Source organism: Equus asinus, chromosome 12 (genome assembly GCF_041296235.1).
Source record: "Equus asinus isolate D_3611 breed Donkey chromosome 12, EquAss-T2T_v2, whole genome shotgun sequence".
Lineage (NCBI taxonomy): Eukaryota > Metazoa > Chordata > Mammalia > Perissodactyla > Equidae > Equus > Equus asinus.
Window position 1 is genome coordinate 76372239 of NC_091801.1, and position 21602 is coordinate 76393840.

Sequence of the window (21602 nt, forward strand, 5' to 3'; positions counted from 1 at the left end):
AGTGAGGCTGCGTCTGGGAAGGGGCAGCGAGGAAGGTGGCGGATGGAGGTCTCGGCTGTCCCTACGGATCCTGCACGGGGTTCATCTCAGTGCACACTTAGTCTCTCAGCTGCTGCTGAAACCCTAGGGTGTGGGACTCGAAACCAAAACAAGCAGCTAGAAGAACAGAAATAGATCCTCAGCTGGCAAAACAGCTTCCAGGCGTACCATCTCGAAATAGCATCCGATACATGCAAACACCTGTAACATTCCCTCGGTGGAAGCCTGAGCTCCAGGGAGCTGACGGTGGCCGGTCCAGGGGTCTCTGTGCCACCCCTCACCCCAAAGCTGACGGATGCACCCACTGGTGATTACCTGCTGGCTCTTCCGTTTCTACGTCCCCAACTCTCGACTCTCACACGAGACCTGACACAGAAAACGCACTTACTGTGAATGTCAAATAAATATGAGCCCACACGCTCCTCCTCCTGCACCTAAAACAGGGCTTCTTAACGTGGGGTCCTCAGACCAGGGACCCACGGATAAAATTCAGGGGCCGTGTACTTGGATAGAGAAAAAACCGCAGCTTTGTTTTTACTAACATCTAATTGCAATTAAGCATTTCCTTCTATCTAAATGTAAGCCACAAACCCTAAGTTGTCACCATTGAAATCACATATTTCTTCTCACACTTGTGGCAGGTGTCCAAAATATTATGCTTGTCACTGCTTTGAAATTATGTTGAAACCTGCCTCCATGTTACTATTTAACTTATTAATTGATAAAGAAGTACATGTCACTATATCACACAATTGTAACATCTGGATAAGTATACTTCACTATAAGTGGCTTCTTTTATAATCATATGCATTTTATTTTATGCATTGAAAACTCTTCCTGCGATGCACAGCACACACCACCCTCTACCTGGGTCTATACTGCAGGTTCCTCACTAGGGGCACACCTTCCACCCTCTGTGTTGGTGTCCGTGCTGGCCCCTCCCCTAGGAAGTCCCTCTCACCCTTCTGAGCTGAGTCAGCTGCTCCTGGCTATTCCAAATCTGTCTCGGAAACAGCAGGGCCTGTGGACTAAAGCACGTCCCCTCACTGCACGATGATGCAAACTTCAAAAGTGTTCCAGCTAATTACACACGCTAAGAGACACCTCAAGGTAAGTGAAGAAAAACCAATATAAATCACAGCATGATAGCTGTTTAAAAGGGGGAGGGAGGGGCTGGCGTGTGGACTGCGTTTAGGGACCTGCTTCCAAGGAACAAGTAGGGAAAAGCAGCAGTAACTGGGCAGTGGAGAGACCGGGCAGACCCCACCTCTGCCAGGAGATCAAGGTTAACCTCATCGGCGACAAATCATGTTGACCTGTCACGCTGATAGCGTGATGTGACGAGAATGGCATTTCCCCTCTGTGGTCTGCATTCCCAAAACCCATAACCCGCATTGAGCCAGGAGAAAAACACACAAACGTCAACGGAGGGACATTCTACAAAATGCCTGACTGGTGCTCCTCAAAACTGTCAAGGTCATCAAAAGTGAGGAGTCTTGAGGAACCGTCACAGGCCAATGTAATGTGGTATCCCGGGTGAATCCTGGGACAGAAAAAGGACAACAGGGACACACTAATGAAATCCCAATAACGTATTAAGCTTTGTTAATAGATCAGGGTTGATTTCTTCGTTGTGACCAAGGTGCCACAGTCACATAAGATGTTACTATTAATAGGGGAACCTGGGTGTGGGGTATATGGGAACTCTCTGCACTCAATTTGTGACCGTTCTGTAAATTTTAAACTAATATTAAATAAAAAGTTTAAATGAAAGTGGGAGGTTATACTAAAACCTGTTGTGTTTCTAATTTTTTTTTAAGTGCCATAGAAACAAGCGTTACAGTGGCTGTCATTGGGTGTGAGAAAAGGAGTGGTAAAATGTAAAATAATGTCTCCCTCCACTTATAGGTTGAAAGCTTTAGCCCCTTACCACTGCGCTGTCCAGGCTATTGAGCACTTGAAACGGGGCTGGTTTGAATTGCGATGTGCTGTGATGTGAAATACACACTGGTTTTCTCAGTATGAGGAAAAGAATGTGAAATAGCTCACTAATTGTTATATTGATTCTGTGTTGGAATAGTGATATTTTGGATATGCTGGGTTAAATGAAATATATTAAAATTAATTTCACGTGTTTCTTCCAACCTTTTCAAATGTGGCTACTAGAAAATTTAAAGTTACATCTGTGGCTCACATAATATTTTTATTGGAAGTGCTGCTCGACAGCAAAGAAGTGCAATGGCGAGGGGCAATGTGGCAGGAGGCCCTGGTAAGGACAGCCCTTCCCCATGTTGTGATGCTGCACGCACCCTCTCTCGGCAGAGGAAAAAGACACAAGCCACTGCAAAGTTACAAATTTATTGGTCTGGAAATAAATACAAATATTTCATTAAGAAAATCTTCTGGAAAGACTTGTACACAACAGTTTCTTGTCTCAATTCAGCCGCTCCTGCCCTGACCCCTGACCTTTCTGCAGAAGCCAGGGAAAGTCTCCCAGGTGGTGCGTGGCAGGTAAACCGAGTCATTGCCCCTCAAGCCTCCTAGAAGGCTTGACTACTTCCTTCTACCCACTTAAGGGTCCCGAAATCACCAGGCCCTAGCGGCTGATTCACAATGTTCCATGCGCTCTGATCAAACTTCCTATAAGATCCTTGGTTAGCCAAAATGAAAATCAAAAGGCAGTAGGACAGGAACTTGGCAGCTACGCCCACGTTGCCCAGGAATGTCAGTGGTGCCGCCCCATTCAGCAAAAGGAGGTTAGAGGGGCAGGGAAGAGGGCGAGGCAGGAAAGGGAAGGAAATGCCACGGAACAGACATTCCAGAATCCTTGCGTCTTCTCAGCCACCACTCCCCACGTGAATCCCACCCCTGCAAGAGCCAACAGGTCCAGCTGAAAATCCAGGAATGTTCCCAGGGCAGAAACGTTCAGCCGTCAAGTTCAGATTCAACCCCGGGTGTCCAAGATTGGAAGCTGGATTTAACTCAAGCACACAAGATTCTTGGGAACCGGGGTGGGATCGACTGAAATCAGAACCGCACCAGATGCCATCACGACCACAGGAATCCCATACATCTAGGAACCCAGAGACCACCCCCACCCAACACCCCTGCCCCCCACCCCCCAGCTGCGTGGAGCCCCATCACAGCCAGGTACGGTTGTTGGAATGTTTCCCTCCACTTCCAAGAAAGCAACTATGGATCTAAATGATCTTCCCCATGAATGAAATACCCACTCGCTCATTTTTGGGGTGGGAAGCAGGGGCTGTGGAGAAGGAGGCAGATAGGAGAGCCAAAGTCTTCAATCCATGACACCAAATGTTTGCTGAGACTCTTTCTCTGCAAAGCCAAGAGACGCTGGATTTCGTTGTGCATTGAAAGGATGCCGGGAAAACAGGCCTGTACGCCTCGGCATTAAGGGTGTATATATGCACGAAATTTAAACATCGATTTCATCAAGTTAACGACCTGGATTTGCCTTTCCGAATGCTTCCAGCCTGCACATGTATTCCACCTTTTTCCCCTGCTTCCTGTTTGGCCTAGTTAAAAGAGCTACCCTGCTCACCCCCTCCCCGAGCCAGAAAAGGGTTTTGTTTCCAGAAACTACACCAGTTTTTCTTTAGTTGGAGAGGAAACCGGAAGTCGGTGGGCGGGGCTTCGGAGCAAACGCCCCTCAGAAGCAGGATGCTTGGGTTAGTCTACGCTTGGACTTAGGAAGTGTTTACGGCTATGTTTCTCGTTTTTGGTAATTTGGCGTCTCCCAGGGAGGGTAAGAGAGTGGTCACCAGGCCACTCCTTTAATGAAAACAGGACACTGAGATGCTTTTCCCTGGGTCCACCCCACCCCGCCCCCGTCAGAAAGGGCGGCCTCGACAAACCCAATCTCACTTTGTCATCACCAGAGCTCACTCTTAGAAAATAAGCCTTGGATTAATACCGAGTTACTGCGGTGCGGCAGGCAGGGGGCGGGAAGGGGCTGGAGGAGGGGCAGCTACAGCGATCCCGACCCCAGAGTCCAGGGGGCGGCCATGCACACCGGCCGCCTAGCAGGACACCTCCATGGACTTGGGCCCCGCGTTGTTCCCGGTGGCACCGGAGTTGGGGGTGATGTCGAGGCGAGTGCCCTCGCTGGTGTGGGAGCGGCTGCGGGTCCCCTCGCTGGTGTGGGAGCGGCTGCGGGCGCCTTCCAGGGATGTGACGCTGGAGCCCGAGGCCGTGCGGGAGCGCATCAGGCGGGTCATGCTGGCGGAGGGCACTGGGGAGAGAGGAGAGAGCCTGGTTAGGGGACGGGAGAACCCCTAGGGCCACGTGCATGCTAGCAATGGCGCCTCCTCCTGCCCATCCTGGCCGAGCTCCTTTGTGCACTGTCCATCCTCTCAGTAATCCAGCTGCTGGGCTCGCTGTGTCTATCCGCTCACAGAGGTGGAGAGCCAGGCTCAGATGGGGTAAGGACTTCCCGCAGTCACACGGTGGCTTGAACCCAGAGCTGGGTCTGAATCCCAATTCTGCCATGTGCTTAAGAGCTATGTGATTTTGGGATTATCCCATTCTGAGCGCCGGGTCCCAACTGTAAAATGGGAATTCTAATACTGACTCCCTAGTCTGTGCCCGTGTGTATGCCCACCCCCGCGTCAACAATCGCTGGAGCAGGGAGGGCAGTCAAGGTCAGCCGGGCTAATCCCTGCTCGCCACAGGTGGGGAAACTGAGGCCACACAGCAAGTTTGCAGCAGAGCTGTCAGTTGTCTCTTCCCTTGAGAAGCCTGTGAGCTCTCAGGAACTGTCAAGGGCACTGTCCACTCTTTGGGACTTAAAATGCACATGGCAGGTGGCTGATAAAGTGGAATGAAGACAAAACCATCCCCTCACCTGTACCGGGTTGATTAGTGTCCCCCCCCCCAAATTCATGTCCACCAGAACCTCAGAACGTAGCCTTATTTGGAAATAGAGTTTTTGCAGATATATTTCATTAAGCTGAGGTCATACTGGATTGGAGTGAGGTCTAATGCAATGGCTCGTGTCCATGTAAGAAGAGGAGACAGAGACAGACACACAGACACTGTGAAGACAGAGGCAGAGAGATCAGAATGATGCAGCTACAAGCCAAGGAGCACCAAGGACTGCCAGCGGCCCCCCAGAAGCTGGAAGAGGCAAGGAAGGATGCGTCCCAGAACCTCGGAGGGAGCATGGCCCTGCACAGACCTTGACCTTGGATTTCTAGCCTTGAGAACTGTAGTACTGTGAGAGGATAAACTTTGGCTGTTTGAAGCCATCCAGTGATTAACCAGGGGATCAACGGCAGAAACTAAGATGCCACCTAACTGAAGCATCATTGCCAAGGCCACATGGAGTGACGGGCACCACAGACGCAAGCACCTGATGCACACACATGTAGGTGGGGCTTACATTACTCGCTCGTCGGCCATATGCATTGGCTTTCTGTGGCAGACACCCACAAACAGAATTAATCCTTGCTGGGATAGAATTTTCTTCTCAAAGAGCTAGTTTCTGAATCCAGAAAGAATCGGGATCAATCCCACATCTATCGCTCCCGTACAGCCACGTGCCGCTTAATGATGGGAATACATTCTAAGAAATGCGTTGTTAGGCGATTTCGTCGTTGTGCGAACGTCATATAGAGTGCGCTTACAAAAACCTAGATGGTGTAGCCTGCTACACCTAGGCTCTTGGTACTAATCTTAGGGGACCACCATCGTATGTGTGGTCCATCATTGACCGAAACGTCGTTATGCGGTGCATGACTGCATTTTCTCTGAGCCCCTATTTCTCAACCCCAAATCTGCAAGTTTTACTGACCTCGAAGGGCTCTGGTGACTGTAGAACGGTGTCATGGATGCAAATGGCTAGTCACACCTGGCCCAGCATCCGAGGAGGCCCTCAAGTGATCACTTCCCTTCTCTTTGGCTGATGCCTCTGGACTATAGCTCTTCCTGCTGTCTTCCCTCATAACCTGCAGGATGCTTCGGCTTTCTGGGAGTAGAAGCTGGTGTGTGTGTGTGTGTGTGTAGGGGAGGGAGAAGGTCTGCGCTTTGCTTCCTTTCTCCCCAGAATACACTTTCCAAGCAGAAATCCAAACCCCGGGCACATCCAAGACAAATGAGTCCCGGGTCACGCCCTGCAAGGTAAACAGAGGCTGCCCAGCAGCTCTCTCCAGTTACGCCTTCGCTGGCATGGCACGTCGCCCACGGGGAAAGCACGCCCAAGGGCAGGAGACCCACAGGCAGATGTTTTCTGCTGGAAGAGGGCACCTTGGGACAAGGATCCTGCCCGAAGCATGTAAGTCGGGTTCCCCTGCTCTCAGCCTCGCTAGAAACTAAACATAGCTGAGGCCAAGCTTAAGACTGCGGTCAGTTCACCAAACATAACATTACTATTTTAAATGAGCAAACAGTTTAAGTCTCAGAAAAAAAACGGGAGAGACTAGCCGTTCAGACTTCCTAGTTAAGATGCGCACATAAATTGGAATTCCGAGCGGTAGGCAGGAAGAGCCACAAGAGCCACATCAAGGCCAGCGCCACGGCCGTACAGGGATGAGCACCAACCGTGGCCGCTGCCCGACAGAGGGCTGCACCTTGGCACTGTCTGTCCTGGCCCTGGGGCCGCATTCCTGAAAAAGCGCTGTATGTGTCTAACAATATACCATCACCACAGCACAAGAAGCTGCACGTTCTTGAATTACACTTCTCTTTGTCCTTCCGCTCCCAAATTTAATGATTTAGCAAAGAAATGCTCTGTCTTGAATATAAGCGACTTTGTCACCCACTTACTCAGAGCTTTACAGTCCGAACTTTCACAGATCCCCATTCTGCTCTTTGCTTAATCTCTCAAAGCCTCAGTTTCATCGATTGTAAAATGGGGATAAGAATTATCTCATAGGATTATTGTGATGGTTAAATAAGAAAAATAAAGGATTTACTAATCTTTCATCATTATCACCACCATCATCACTATCTTCAGCATTATCACCATCACCACCACTGTCATCATCACCATCATAATCACCACCACCACCACCACAATAACTACCACCACCATCATCATCATCACTATCTTCAGCATCATCACCATCATCATTATCATGACTACAATCGGAAATCTCTTAAGAAAGCATGTATTCAAAATTAAAAACATTTTCATGGTTTCACTGTTGTCTTGGTGCTTAAATGGATAGTCTTCACCTAACCCTAAAAACCTTCCCTGGTGTGAAACAACTTCTGTTCAACCACAGAGGGAGAATCAGCCACCAAGGGATAAAGGAGAGACTAGAACCCTTGGTGCAGTGCCGCCCACTGCCTCTACACCTCAATATTTCTTCCCCTGACCCACCCAGTTTGCAAAAGCCTGCAGCTGGACAAGGTGATACAGAATACTCATCCAAACTTGGCTCAGGGCACCACATCTCCCATTCCCACACCTGCCCCTCAACCCACCGCATGCTGGGAAACGCCATACTTACTGTATCCCATGCCCTGCACGAAGTACTTGAAGGCCTCAGCAAGCTTGGCTGGCTGCAGGAGGAAAGAAGGGAGAGCGCAGTCAGTCACTGGAGGTGGCCACATGGAGCTGTGCCTTTGGTCACCTTCATGAAAGAGCATGGCCCAACATAGAAGCCCACCATGTTGATAGGACAATACACAAAGGTAAAGGGAACACTATGGGATAGCGTTGGGGACCAAAATTAGCTTTGACTAGGGAGGAAAAGTTCAAGTTGACTTCATAGCTGGGGGAGCTTCGTCAAGTTATATGACGTGTCCGAGCCAGTTTCTCCACCTGTAAAATATGGGCAGAGTGCCACACCCACATCTGAGGGTTTCTTTGAAGAAGATGACATTCGATAAAGTGATGTGCCCAACTCAGCATCTAGAATGTAACAGCATCAGCATCATGTGCATTCTTTGTGCCAAGGGCTGTGCGGCATTATCTCGTTTTCTCCTGACAACAACCTCATGAGGTTGGTACCACTTTCATATACATCTCATAGCTGAACAGACTTGGAGAGGTAAATAATCCATCCAACGTCCTACAGTTAATTAGTGGTGGGTCCTGAAGATCAACCCAGGGCTTTCTAAACCCCATGCTCTCAAGGCAGTGCCCTCTCAGCCTCAGTAGCAGGCTGGCTGGATGGACGGATGGAAGAAAGGATGGTAGATAGATAGATAAAAAGGAAAGAAGATGGATGGATGGATGGAAAGAAGGAAGAAAGAAAGGAAGGATAGAAGGAAGGAAGATAGAAAGATAAAAAGGAAAAAAGATGAATGGATAGATGAATGGAAAGAAGGAAGGAGGATGGATAGATTGATTGAAAAGAAGGATGGATGCACAGAAAGAAGGAAAGATGAATGGATGGAAGGAAAAAATCGAAAGAAGGAAAGATGGAAAGATGGATGAATGGATGGACTGTTGCACAAACTAATTGATTGATTAACTGGGCTACTTGATGTGAAATGAGTTGAGAATGCTGAGAACACACCCAGTTCTGCCAATTACTCTCAAAATTTTAATTTAATCTAAAGTAGGAGCTGAATGCTCAACTAAAGGCCATATTCACAGTCTAATTGCCTCCAGCTCTCAAATGCAATGCCCTGGGTCTGTTCTCCTGAGAAGTCATCAGCGGAGGCCGTGTTCCCACCCACCTCCACCAACTCCTGACACTATTCCACAAGGAGCTGAATGACATTTAAAGGAGGGGCTGTGCTCAAATTGCCCTCTGGGGTTTGGGTGACAATGGTAAGAAAGTGACAAGAGTTGCAGGTTGGGGCTGCAGAGAGCCAAGGACTCCTGTGTTCAAGAAGGCGAACAGAAATAAGAATGCGGACTTAGGAACGAGAATACCTGGGCCCAAATTTGGCTCCCCTGCGTGACCACGGGCAATCTCTCCCATCTTTTAACCTCACTTCCCTCATTCTCTTCCTCGTTCTCTTCCTATCTCTAAGGACTGTTGCAAGGATCAAATGGAATGAAGGGTGGGAACGCCCTTTGTAAACATGCGCCCAACTTGTCAGGGCAGAAGGATGAGGGATGACACAGTACTTGGTCCTCCTTGGGCTGGTCACCTGGAAGCCTGGGCTAGTTCAGCTCCTGCCATGATATTTACAATGTGTTTTCATTCTGGCCAGGGCTAGATCTGTTTTCATTTCAACCAGAGAAAGGAAGAAAGGAAGGGAGAGAGAAAGAGTGTGGAGAGGGAGAGATGGAAGGAAAAATGGCGCCTCTTCTCTCCAGCCAACTTAAGGCCCTGGGTGGCACTGTCCTAGCAGGAGACTCAGGAGCAAGCTGGACTGAGAACCGGCTCCCCCCTAATGTGCAGGTATTAACCCACACTTACGTCTAAGCAGGGCTCTGTTGGGAGCCCATCTGTTCCTTCTGGCAGCTGGGACATCCCACCCTTCTCTGGCTACTCCCAGCTATCAAATGGGCACGACATAACAGCAGATAAAAAGCTGAAAATATTTTTTGTTCTTTTCTAGTGGGTGCAGAGGGAGACGCTGTGGAAACAGGTGCAGAGAAGCGAAGAGAGCCACCAAAGGCCACTTATGCTCATACTTCTAGACTAAAACACTGCAATGAGATGGGACCCAGAGCAATGAGCCAAGATCCAGCACCCGCCTGATACAGAAATCTGCTCCTGGGGCTGCCCCGTGGGCCCCTCGGCCTCTCCTTCAGACTCCCGGTGGAATACTTCACAGCCCCAAAGAGAAGACTGTTTTTCTGTTGGCACAGCTCCAGCTCTAAGAATTATATATGGCACCCAGATGGACGTCTCTGCCATGGCCATGCACTGGGGCCGTGGGAGCCAAGACTCACCCTTTTTTGTCCCACAACCCTCGAAATGGGCGGGCCCACATGAAAACAATCAAGGAGCTGATCGCTTCCACACGGAGAGGCACCACATGGAATAGTGAAAACCCAGAAAGGACCTAAATGTCCAGCAATAGCGCATCAGGGAAAGAAATTATGGGATATCTGTACAATGGCGTTTTCTGCCACCATTAAAAATTAAGACACAGAACATTTTTTCACCAAATGGAGATATCCCTGAGATGTGAAATTATGTGGGCAGGTGAAAAACATACCTGCCACATGATCCCGATTTTGCTTAAAGTAAGACAAAAATGTATGAAACTATATCAGAAAGGACACTAGAGGGAAATACTTTCAAGTTTGTAACAACAGTAATCTGAAGTTGGGGCACTACAGACATGGTTTTTTAAATTATTATTTTATCCATCTGTATTTTAAAATTTCTTGATAAACATGTATTACTTTATAATTAGAAAAGCAGAAGCAATAAATATCAGTGATTAAAAAAAGAAAAACTTCCCAAAATATACACACACACTGCTTTTCATCTCCTCTCCGCCCCCTGCTCTGGGCCTGAGCTCCGGGAGCCCAGGGCTCCAGCAGAAGCCCGTGGTCTCTGGGGTCAGGTACACTGACATTCTGGTCCACGTTGCCAGGCTGTGTCCCCTTGGCAAACACCTTTACCCCTGTGAACGCCAGAATCATCTACTCTACAAAGGCTTCTGGGCTATCCCATAAATCCTCACATGCAAACACCTTTTATAAACAGTGAGCATCCACAAACTGTCATCAGATGTCATGGCCAGATGGGGGACAAGCAGGCAGGGAGAGAAAAGGTACTAACAGGTCTCAGAGGCACATGCCTCCCCACCTGGGGAGCCGCGACAGGTGGACTCACCTGGGAGATCTGCGGGAGGCCGCCACAATCCGCCATCTGGGAGAGAAGGGAAGCTGGTTAGTGCCGAACACCTGGGCGGAGGCGATCCTTGCTCTGTGAACCAGCTCCAAGTGGCGCCTACCCTCCGCTGCCCTGCCCTGTTGAGGGGGGACTGGGCATGTTATGGGCAGAGACACCCAAACCCCAGCCAGGAAGGCTGCTGTCATCACTATCCGTCTTGGCACTGAACTATCTTCTTGGCGACCACTGCTTGTAGCTTATGACAAGCCAGGCACTGTGCTAGGCCCTGTAGATAATTCCTGTCTGTTCCACAAGAACCCTGGAAGGGACGAATGCACCATTTCAGAGGCAGAAACGGGCCGGAGTGCCTGAGGAACGTGCAAGTTTCCATCCAGGGCCTGTCTGACCAGAAAGCATTCACAGCACGGGGCTCTGGACATACATCCTCTTTAAAGACTCCCTCGGAAGGAAACTGCTAGATTCGAGACTTCGGGCCTGATTGGGGGTCTTCACTGGCCTCCCTTGATAAATGCTGTAACTCCCCAAGTTCCCGTTCCATCCCATCGCTGCTTAAAGCCAGTCCGGGCATGTGTGAATATTTATCGAGGGCCCAGGCTTGGGGGCAGCAGGGTGAGGATGGGCCAGGATGGGCGAGAATGGCCTGGAGGGTGACAGGACTGGAAGGTGTGAGTGAGGGAGGGTGGGTGAGGCTGCGCCGTCCTACAGCCCCGAGTCTCAAAGCCAGATCCCGAAGGTGAGCCTCGCGGCCACGCTAACCCAGGACCACCGTCCAGACACCAGAAAGCAGTGGCAGGATGCTGGACTAATGCCAGGGGCCACACAGCAGGGCAGGGTGGGCAGTGGGGAGAGAGTGTCTGGAATCAGGCTGAAACAGGTTCTGATCCTGGATCTACCGTCAAACCAGCCACCAGATCCCAGACAGGTCACCTACCCTCTGTTGTGGGATGTCGGGTGAATTATGTCTCCCCCAAAAGATATACGCAAGTCCTAACCCCAAGGACCGGAAAATGTGATCATATTTGGAAATAGGGTCTTTGCAGATGGGATTAGATGAAGATGAGGTCATACTGGATTAGGGTGGACCCTAAATCCAGTGACTGATGTCCTTCAAACGAGAGGGAAATCTGGACGCAGAGACACACAAGGAGAAGGCTGTGTGACAATGGAGGCAGACTGGAGGGACGCGTCTGCCAGCCACAGAGCACCGAGGACTGCCAGCCAGCAGGGGAGGCTGGGAAGGGGCAAGGAAGAATGCTCCCTCGAGCTTCAGAGGGAGCTCAGCCCTGCCCACAGCTTGATTTCAGACGGCACCCTCCAGAACAGCGAAAGAACGGGTTCCTGTGGCTCTCAGCCTCCTGGTTTGTGGAACTTTGTTCCACCTGAGGACACTGGTCCACCCTTCTCCAAGGCTCTTTCCTCGTCTTCCTAACAGCAGTGACGGGGCCATCCCCATCTGGGTCTGTATCTCTGTCCATCTTCTTCCCGGGACAGCAGCCTGGATGCTGCGGGAGTCCAGACACAGATGTGTTTGGACAATCTAGACAAAGGACGCTCACTTTGTCCCACTTTGCAAAAGCTAGCCAATTAGCAGCCCCCTCGGGCCCGAAGCCCAGCATCTTCCAGTCTCGCAATTTCCTTTTGAGGGAATCTTGAAAGAAAATGTAAGGGAAGAACAAATTATAGGGACCAGCCCCCCCCAGGAAGCACCAGACACCTCTCTCGTGCCTTTCAAAGGCATCCCGCTTTCACAGGGGGAGTAGAGGGTACAGCTTCTTGTCCTCCCCCATACAGGGGGCCGCCTAATATCACACAGGCCCCTCCTGGTCACCTGCCCTCCCAGAAAGGTTCCTGCTTTCATGCTGCAGCCTGGGTCACGGCTGCCACAAAGACCACATGGGTTTGGAAGGTACATCAGTCCCCTCGAACAGGGCACTGGCAGGGGCTGCGACACAGACCCCAGATCCAGCTACAGAGAGAGCAAGCACACATGGGTTCAGATGACCTGTGGGGAGAGGCCTCCCTCCACAGCCTCGGGGGTCCATTCTCTCCTATTCAACAGGCAGGGCCCCTCTCCAAAGCACATCCTGGCCCTACTCCCAACCGAGAGAGCCCTGTCTGCATGCCTCCTGGTCCACCCCTTGCCAGAGCACCACAGTGGCTGCCCGTGGACTCATGGGTCCTGGAGAGAGCTCTTCTCATCTTCGTGGCCTTGGGTCACCAGCCGGTACCCAAAGATGTTTGTGAATAGACACACTAAATAATCATTTCCAGGGATTCTGACCACCAGCTTTGCCTCAATCAGACGCAACTCAATTCTGCAGAAACTTGCAGGTTTCTGAGACAGCACAGACACAGACGCCCCTCATTCTCCCTGTACCTTGAGCAGAGTGGTCTTCGTCGGGTCCAGTTTCGAGTTGCACTCCACCTGGACAGGGAAAGGGAGAAGAAATTTGTGAATTTTCCACTTGGAGCCAAAGTCATAACCTCTCCCCGTTCCCTGCTGCTCTGCCGCCATCATCAGAGATTCCAGCACTCCTACTGGAAGAGAAGAACGCACGCTCTGGGATCAAACATACGTGGCTTTAAATTCCAGCCCTGCCGCTGCTAGCTATGAGACCCCGGACAAGTTAGTTCACTTCTTTGAGCCTCAGTTTCCTCGTTAATAAAATGGGGATACTATCTTTTTCAAAGGGTTGTTATGAAGATTGGCTAAAATGTAGGAGGTGCTGCGGAAATATTTGCTGAATGAATGACGCCGTTTAACCAGCTGCTGCCAGTGATTCTGTAGAATGGACAACCCCAGTCTTCACAACTATTCTTCCTATGAAATCACATCCACCAAACTGGTTTCTCTCTGCAGTCTGTCAATGACTCTCTTGAAAGTGCATCCAGAAGTGGGCACAATACCCACACGTAAACTGTGATATTCAAAGTGCTTACTAGACAACTATCACCTCCCTTGATGGGAACAATATATCTCTATTGATGCAGCCTATGATTATGTCCAGTGGGTTAGATCCCAAGAAACTCATGGTTCATTAAAACACCCCAGATGTTTACTAAATGAACATTTACAGATGCTGCTCTGTAGCCCACCGCATAAGACATGTCCCCACTCTAGGACTCTGCTCAATAGCCCCTAAGTCTCCAACGTCCCCAGCTACAGTGATGTTGGAAAGGTAGAGCTCCTGCTTTGCGTCCACAACATCACAGGTGGGAATGAAGGGGTGAAATGAGCCAGAAAGCCTCGCCTAAGCCCCACTCCCCAGGTGCCCCTCTGCCCTCCCAGTTGACCAGGCACCAACCAGGTCTGAAAGCTCCACCTGACCCCCAAATGGGAGGAGAGTCTCTTGGCCAGGAAGCCGAGTGGCAAAGATGCCCAGATAATCAAGCCAATGAGGGGCAGACTGGCAGGTAAGGGGCTGGGAGAGGAGACAGTGGGCCCACTGCCAAGCGGCCGGGGCTGGCAGTCATCAGGGACAGAGGCTGATGGCCGGGCTCTCTACCCAAAGGCCAACATGGCATTTAGAAGACGTGCCCGCCCTGATGGGAGCAGAGGAGGGGAATAAGGCGGGCAGGGAGACGTCACGCAACGTCTTAATTTCTGCAGAATGAAGCACAGAAACCAGCAGTTGATTTCTACATACCACAGCATCCACAGCAGGAGAATTGTCGCCAACCACCAACAGAGCAGGACACCTGGGGGCAGGAGAGATGGCAGGTTAACACAAGGTTCATTTAAAGACTCTCACACGCCCAGGCCTGCCGGGCTGGGACCAGAGTCCCAAAAAAGTGCATTTTGGTTTCCCCAGTACCCTTTGCTGTTTTTACTTCCTTCTGCCTCCAGGCTCTGCTTTGTTCTTAGGCTAAAACTGGTTAGCAGTCGTTTACACCTTAGTATAATTTCAGCCAGACAATTTCTGTGCCCTGATATTTTTATTTTCAAGCACCCTCTCCTCAAAGAAGGACGGGTAGGATTTTGCCAGCAATCAAGATGAGAAGACAAAAAGGACATGTCTGACAAAGGAAACGGCATGGGCCAAGTTCAGGTGTCAAATAACATGGTTCACTTAAGGAACTATAAACAGACACGGTCATTACTGGTGGACACAGTTTGTCGCAGCCACAGCCGTCTTGTCCTCCCCGCTTCATAGGGCACCTTAGGGTGGGTTCATTTCCAGGCTCTGTGAAGCAAAGACTGACGCTGCATTTGATGTATGGTAGGGGCTTAATAAATCCTGTCCAAAGCATGAACATCGTTCCTTCTCTGAGATCAGAGGTCCCAACCCAGGTCACCGGGGCCCCCTAGGAACTGAACGCCTGCACAGGAGCAGGCCAGTGAGGCTGGGTTGGGCCCAGTCCCTGGGCAGAATACAGCCGATTCTCGCTGATGGCGACACCCTAGCACACGTCCGCCAAGCCCAGAAAGAGGCCCTGCCAACATGGGTGGGCAAGGCCAACAGACAGCGCGGGGGAGAGAGCAACTCACTGCAGCGTGACGGTGTGCGCTCCGGGCATCGGCCGCTCGATCTCCAGGTCCCGCCGGCTGCAGGCAGCAAATGCACCATCAGCATCCGCAGACACCCCCCTCCTGGAGGAAGCCCCTCCCACCGTGCCCAGCCCGGGGGGGGGGGGGTCCTGCCATTGACCCTTCTGGCAAACCCCCCACACGCCAACCTGTGCGAGGTCATCTGGCTTTGGGGAAACCTCTTAGCTCTCCCCACCGCCGGCCTCTCCTAATGGTCAGCCACGGGCACAGGCATGTCCTTCCTCCCAACCCTTTGAGGGCTCGGCTGCGTCCACTCGTGCCTGCGGCCCGCTGGTCAGGCGTGGTGGCTCAGCTCCTTGCAAGGAGCTCAAACCTCGGGGAGGCACCTTATTTCCCTGGGCCCTTAGGGTACCCCTGTCCTGACAATCAATTTGCTCCAATTCAGGGGCTGCATCTTCTACTAGTTTTGTGATCCCGCCACCTCGCCCCCCTGTTCCAGACCTACAGCAGGGGCCCGACCATGGCCGTGGTGCGGCCGCCAGCAGCCCCATACCTGTTGTAGGCGTTGATGAACAGGTGCAGGTTGCCGGGGTTCATGTCGTTCACGATGTGCTGGCGGTAGGTGTGGACCACCTCCACGTTACTCTGCATTTCCTCCTGCAGTCAGAGAGGGGGACATGCCCTTCACTGGGACTGGGGCCCTGCGCCGGTCACGGCCGTCCCCATCCTCCAGGTCACATAGGTACACAGGGAAGATAATCCTATCTGATGCACAAGGCTGCTCCAGAGCCCAAGGAAACCCTTGGAAAAGCGGAAGCCACTCCCCGGATGCTGACTGCTGTCTGACCATCAGCTGCAGCACAAAGGAGCCTGCAGGGCAAAGCAGGCTCTTCTGGGCTCCGACTTAGGGGGTTCTGATTTGAATTAGTCCCCCTGGATCTGGAGCGTGGCTCCATCACTGCCCCTTTTCACGCCAAGTGCCTTAACCGCTCTGAGCCTCAGTTTCCTCAAAGAAAAAGGAGGAGGGATAATATTTCCTATTCTATCAGGTTGTGGGGTTTAACACAGGTTGTGCACCCAGAAGCCCCTTGGAAACAGTAAAAATCGACACAACTGTTAGCAATGATCGTTACTTAATGGGGAGAGTTGAAAAGAAGCTTTTCACGCTTGGAAAATAAAACCAACTCATGCAATGGGAAGTTGCCGGAAAAAAGGGCCATCTGGATTCCCGTGGGGTCACCCAGAGCCTTGCAGAAGGTCGGCCTCCACCTTGCCTCTCCCCGGCTCCTTTCCGAACGTGACTCGGGACAAGCCAGCAAGTTATAAGCTCGCTCTGGTTCTCATTTGTACATCGGTGGATGCTGCAGCTTTCAGAGAACATCCCGATGTGATCAATGACACCAGAGCAGGAGCCGGAGGGAGCGAGGGGGCCAATGTCAAGCCCCAGCCGCTGCCAAAACCATCCTCGATCATTTAAGCAACAGAGAGGCCAACCGGCTGTTCAAAGGCAAATCAGGAAAAAATAGGCTGAGGAGCTGTGCTGGGGTTTCAGATCAAAACACAACTGAAGCCACATGGGGGCACCAACAGATACCCCAAGTAATTTGGGGTTCCATCAGACCAGACTCTCACCCTGGCCTTGACACCCTCCCCCTCCAAGGAAATACAGACACCGGCTCTGCTTCCTTCCATATCCCTATGAGGTTCCGATCATACACTCAGGGTGGAGAAAGTGTATCACCAACTCTGAAAAGCAACGTGAAAGAGGAACGAAGACCGCAGTGGGCTGAAGGGTGGCCCCCAAAGGCCGTGTCGGTGTCAGATCCCCCAGGCCTGCGAGTGTTCACTTATTTGGAAGAAAGGTCTTCGCAGATGTAATAATTAAGTCAGGGATCCTGAGAGGAGATCGTCCTGGATTATCCTAATGGCTCCTGAATCTAATGACAAGTGTCCTCATAGGAGAAAAGCAGAGCGAGATTTGAAACAGACGCAGAAGAGGCGGCTATGAGAAGAGAGAGGCAGGGACTGGAGTGGGCAGCCACGAGCCCAGGAATTCCGAAGCTCCCAGAAGCTGGAGGAAGCAAGAAGGATCCTCCCCAAGAGCCAGTGGAGGGAGTGTGGCCCACCCGATGCTTGATTTGGGAGCCCTTTAAGCCATTGAGTTTGTGGTGTTTCATTACAGGAGACAGGAAACTAACATAAGGACCAAACGCAGTGGGCACGCTTCGCCAACCCCACAGTGAACATCCGCATCCCTGGGGGGTCATATGGTCACATGCCTTAGCTGGGGAGCAGGCAGTGGGCGGTGGGCCACCCTCAGTCAACAGAGCAAGTCACCTCGAGCTGGACACTGAGGGGTTTTTCAGTGTCTGGGCTTATGTCCAGGGGAGACACAAAACTGGAGTCAGGGGTCGTGCTGGCTGGGCTGAGGACGAACGGGGCTTGGCTGGGCCCACCCTCAGCGGGGTCACTGCAGTACACCCCATCTGAGAGCCAGGCGACAACAGAAGCACAGACAGACAGACAGACAGGGTCGTGCTCTGGTTACGGGAACGCGCTCTGGAGCCAGACTCATAGCTTCCGATCCCAGCCCCCCTCTCCCTGCCTGTGAGACCTCACACAAGTTCCTTGACCTCTCTGGTCTCAGTTTCCTTATCCACAAACTGGTGAGAAAAACAGTACTTCTCACACGGGTCCTGGAGCTCCTGAGCAGATTCCATGAGTTAATACTTGTGTTAATACTCGCCTTAGGACTGAGCCGGACACACAGCAACCGCCATGGCTGTGTATGTTACAGGCTTTATCAGCAACAGTCCAGAACTGGAAATAACCCAAATGTCCACCCATAGTGAAGGAAAAACCAACTTCGGTCCATCGACACCACAGAATAGCACCCAGGATTGGAAAGGAGTGAAGAATCAATGTACCCAACAACAGAGATGGGTCTCAAAATAATTATGCTGAGTGAAAGAAGCCAGATTTTTTAAGAAAAGAGTACATACTGTACGATGCCATTTATATAAAAATCTAGGAAATGCAAATTAATCTATAATGACCGAAAGCAGATGAGAGGTTGCCTGAGGAGGAAGGAGAGGAGGATTACCAAGGGGCACAGGGAGCTCGTGGGGGCGATGCAGATGCTCAGCATCCCGATTTCAGTGCTGGTTTTATGGGGGCATTCTTATGTTAAAACCCTCAAGTTTTACATATTCAATATGTGCAGTTTACTGTACTTCAATAGAGCTGCCAAAAAGCCTTATGTTAAAAAGAGAGAGAATGAACGGCTTGTGATCATGAATTAATAATGGCGAATTATTTGGTGGGTATCCGCACGAGGCCCCCACCAGCTCGTGTCTTGTTCGTCTCTATGCCCCACGTGCAGGGCAGCACACAATTGCTCAGTGCGAACAACAGAATGCCAAGCCACGCTACTCACCTTCCCGAAGAGGTGGGACACCACCATGTCTGGAAGCGCTTGGGTCCATCCGGAGATCTGGGAAGAACAAGACCAGGTGGGTTCAGAAAGCAGGCGCTCGCAGCAGCACGAAAAGGCCAGCAAGGTCAGCAAGGTCAGAGTGGCAGTGCTGGGCTCCCCAGCACTCAGCTCTGAGGACGCTCCCTTGATGGGAACTTGGTCACCTGTCTCCAGTGACCTACGAGCCCTAAGGCTCCTGGAAAGCAGGGCCTGGGTCTCTGTCCACTCCTTGTCCTCAGAGCCCATGTGGAGATGATGGCCCCTGAGTGCTGAACCAAGACCCAGCTGGCTCCACGTTCCCTGCTCCAGAGTCAACCAAGTCCTCAGCAGGGGCGGCCCTGTCCATTTCTCCTAAACACACACTGAGCTCCCCCAGTCTACACCCCAGGATCTGCTTACTTCCCGCTACCCTTCCTGTATCATCCTCTAGACCTTCCCCCTCAAGCCAGTTTCCTCTCTCTGAATATACTGAGGATACTAAAGACACAGACGATCTTCTCCTCTCTACCTCTCCCCAGTGACAATGCTAGATATGTAGCAGAAGTTCCATAAATACTAGGTACACAGCAGGAGCTTTATAAATGCTAGATATACAGCAGGAGCTCCATAAATGCTAGGTATACAGCAGGAGCTCCATAAATGCTAGCTACAGAGCAGGAGCTCCATAAATGCTAGGTATACAGCAGGAGCTCCATAAATGCTAGCTACACAGCAGGAGCTCCATAAATGCTAGCTACACAGCAGAAGCTCCATAAATGTGTGTTGATCAACTTTAGCATCAGGCAGGGGAGAGAAATTCTAGACAGGGGGGTCCTCGGCTGACCTCTGACTGCCATACCCCAGCTGTGTGGCCTGGGGCAGGTTGCAGAGCCTCTAGACCTCAGATTTCTCATCTGTAACCGGGGATGCCAGGAACTTCAAAGTCACAAGGCCAGGGTGAGAACCACACAAGGCAGCTACATGTGTCACAGGATCTGACCCCAGGGTCTGACATACTAGACCCTTGATACAGGTCTTTTTTCTCCAGGGCTGGGGCTGAAAAGGAAGGATGTGGTGCAGATATTAAAACCTCACACACATTCCTCAGGCTCCACTTTAACCAACGGTCAACGTCCCCAGCCCTCCACGTCTGGCTCAGAATAGCCACCATGGAGCCAAACTGGCTGACTGCAATGTCACTTCCTTTGCTGGAAAATAAAATCAAAAACAGGGAGTGTGTTCCGCTTCTGAATGTCACGCGGGCAGGAGGGCAGGGCTCCCGCGTTCTGGAGGAAGGTTCCAGGGAGAGATGCAATATCAGAGTGGCCAAGACGGGTGGCGAGAGATGGGGGGAGGGGCACGACCCCTCAAAACCTCTGTCCCCAATGGTCACCCCAAACTTGGCAAAAACACGCTCAAAACGAGAAGCCAGGACCACCCCAGCCTGAAAGGCTTTGTCCTGTTTCAATTGGAATGGTTTCTGCCTCTTCTTGGCAAATACTGGGGACTTTATGAAAAAAACAATAGTCGTTTTTAAAAGGTAAACAAGGGATGCCAGGACGCCAGGCAAGGCAGAGCTCCGGAGACAGCGAGGGTCCCTTCTCCTCCAGGTGGGGATGCGTCCTGTCCCCTGCATTCCCAGACCTGCGGTCAAGGTGGGCATGAGACACCTGCTGAAGGGGACCAGAGAGGTGCTGAGCATAGCACAGAGTGGAGGCCGAGGACCACGGAGTCCAGGGGATCTGCCCCCGTTCTCCTACTGTCCAGCTTGGCGTGACCCCAGACAGCTTCCTCAACTACTGGGGGCCTCAGTTTCCTCCTCCGTGAAACGGTTCTGACCACGCCGCCTCCTGGAGTGACTGTGAGGATTAAACGAGGTCATGCGAGGACGGCAACAGAGAGTCGAAACAGCACCTGGTCAACAGCCCATCTGTGGCAGCTAATTACTATTGTCGTAAAACTAAGTGGCAGAGGGTCACTAGCAAACACGGGTTTGTTTTTCATTAATAATAGGTGGGATTAGAGGCATTCGTCTTCTTCATCTTTTTATTCTCTGCATCCTGAGCAAAGCCCAGCACGTAATAGGTCCTCAGCGAATACTTCTTAACCCAGGCTATGCTGATCGAAGCTGGCTCGGGGGCCGAGGTCCCCCTGGGATCGCTGCCTTGGACAGCAGCATCCTAGTGAAATCTTCGGAGTGGCAAAACCTGAGGCCCTGTGCACATTCTAAGCAAAGCAGAGAAAACATGCTACCTTTGCTGGGAGTGGGGAGTAGGGAGTCGGGGGGACCCTCTACAGGCCGGGACCCCACCTGCCTGAGCCCGGCCCACCCCCTCACCTTGGAGGCGGCCCAGTCCATCCAGCCTTCTGCACAAGGGTTCACGTTGATGAGGACGAGGCCCTCCACCATCTCGGGATTGTTCAGCTGCAATTCAAGCCACGAGGTGAGCGAGACAAGCCGGCAATCGGAGATGCTACGAACGTTAACAGTCAACCCAAAGATTGGGCAAGGGCCCAGAAAAGGGCCCGTGGGGGCCCCCAGGGCAGCCTGCTGCTCTCCACAGGCTCCGACCCCTCCCGCACGCAGAGCGGAGGCCCCAGCGCAGCGGACGTGGGACTGGGTCCCTGGGAGAGTGGAGAGAGGGAGCACGGGAGCAGCAGAAGCACACGGGCTGGGCAGACCTGCCCTAGGCAAGTCGCCTGACCTGGCTGTCCCTCCGCTTCCCGCCGTGAATGGGGATATCACACTGTCAACCTCACAAAGCAGGTGGCACATCAAGGCTCTTGCGTAATCAGGAGGCACTGTCTCCATCTCCTAGACACATCTCTAACACGCAGTGGAGACGTTATTTTATCTGCTCAGAACCTAGATATCCAGAGCGTC

The 21602-nt window shown here is 51.6% G+C and overlaps 1 protein-coding gene across 2 annotated transcripts in view; it reads right to left on the minus strand.

Moving 5' to 3' along the window:
• Window positions 1–2381: 2381 nt before the first annotated feature.
• The window catches only part of NDRG1 (N-myc downstream regulated 1), a 55715-nt gene continuing 36494 nt past the window's right edge, over window positions 2382–21602 (minus strand). For both annotated transcript variants that reach the window (XM_014831313.3, XM_044781175.2), the window contains 9 exons: window positions 21057–21143; window positions 18701–18757; window positions 15818–15921; window positions 15265–15321; window positions 14423–14474; window positions 13153–13200; window positions 10755–10790; window positions 7512–7563; window positions 2382–4291 (listed from right to left, as the gene is read on the minus strand). In XM_014831313.3, coding sequence (XP_014686799.3) covers window positions 4080–4291; window positions 7512–7563; window positions 10755–10790; window positions 13153–13200; window positions 14423–14474; window positions 15265–15321; window positions 15818–15921; window positions 18701–18757; window positions 21057–21143 — 705 coding nt within the window. In that variant the 3' untranslated portion in view covers window positions 2382–4079. The remainder of the gene's footprint in view (window positions 4292–7511; window positions 7564–10754; window positions 10791–13152; window positions 13201–14422; window positions 14475–15264; window positions 15322–15817; window positions 15922–18700; window positions 18758–21056; window positions 21144–21602) is intronic.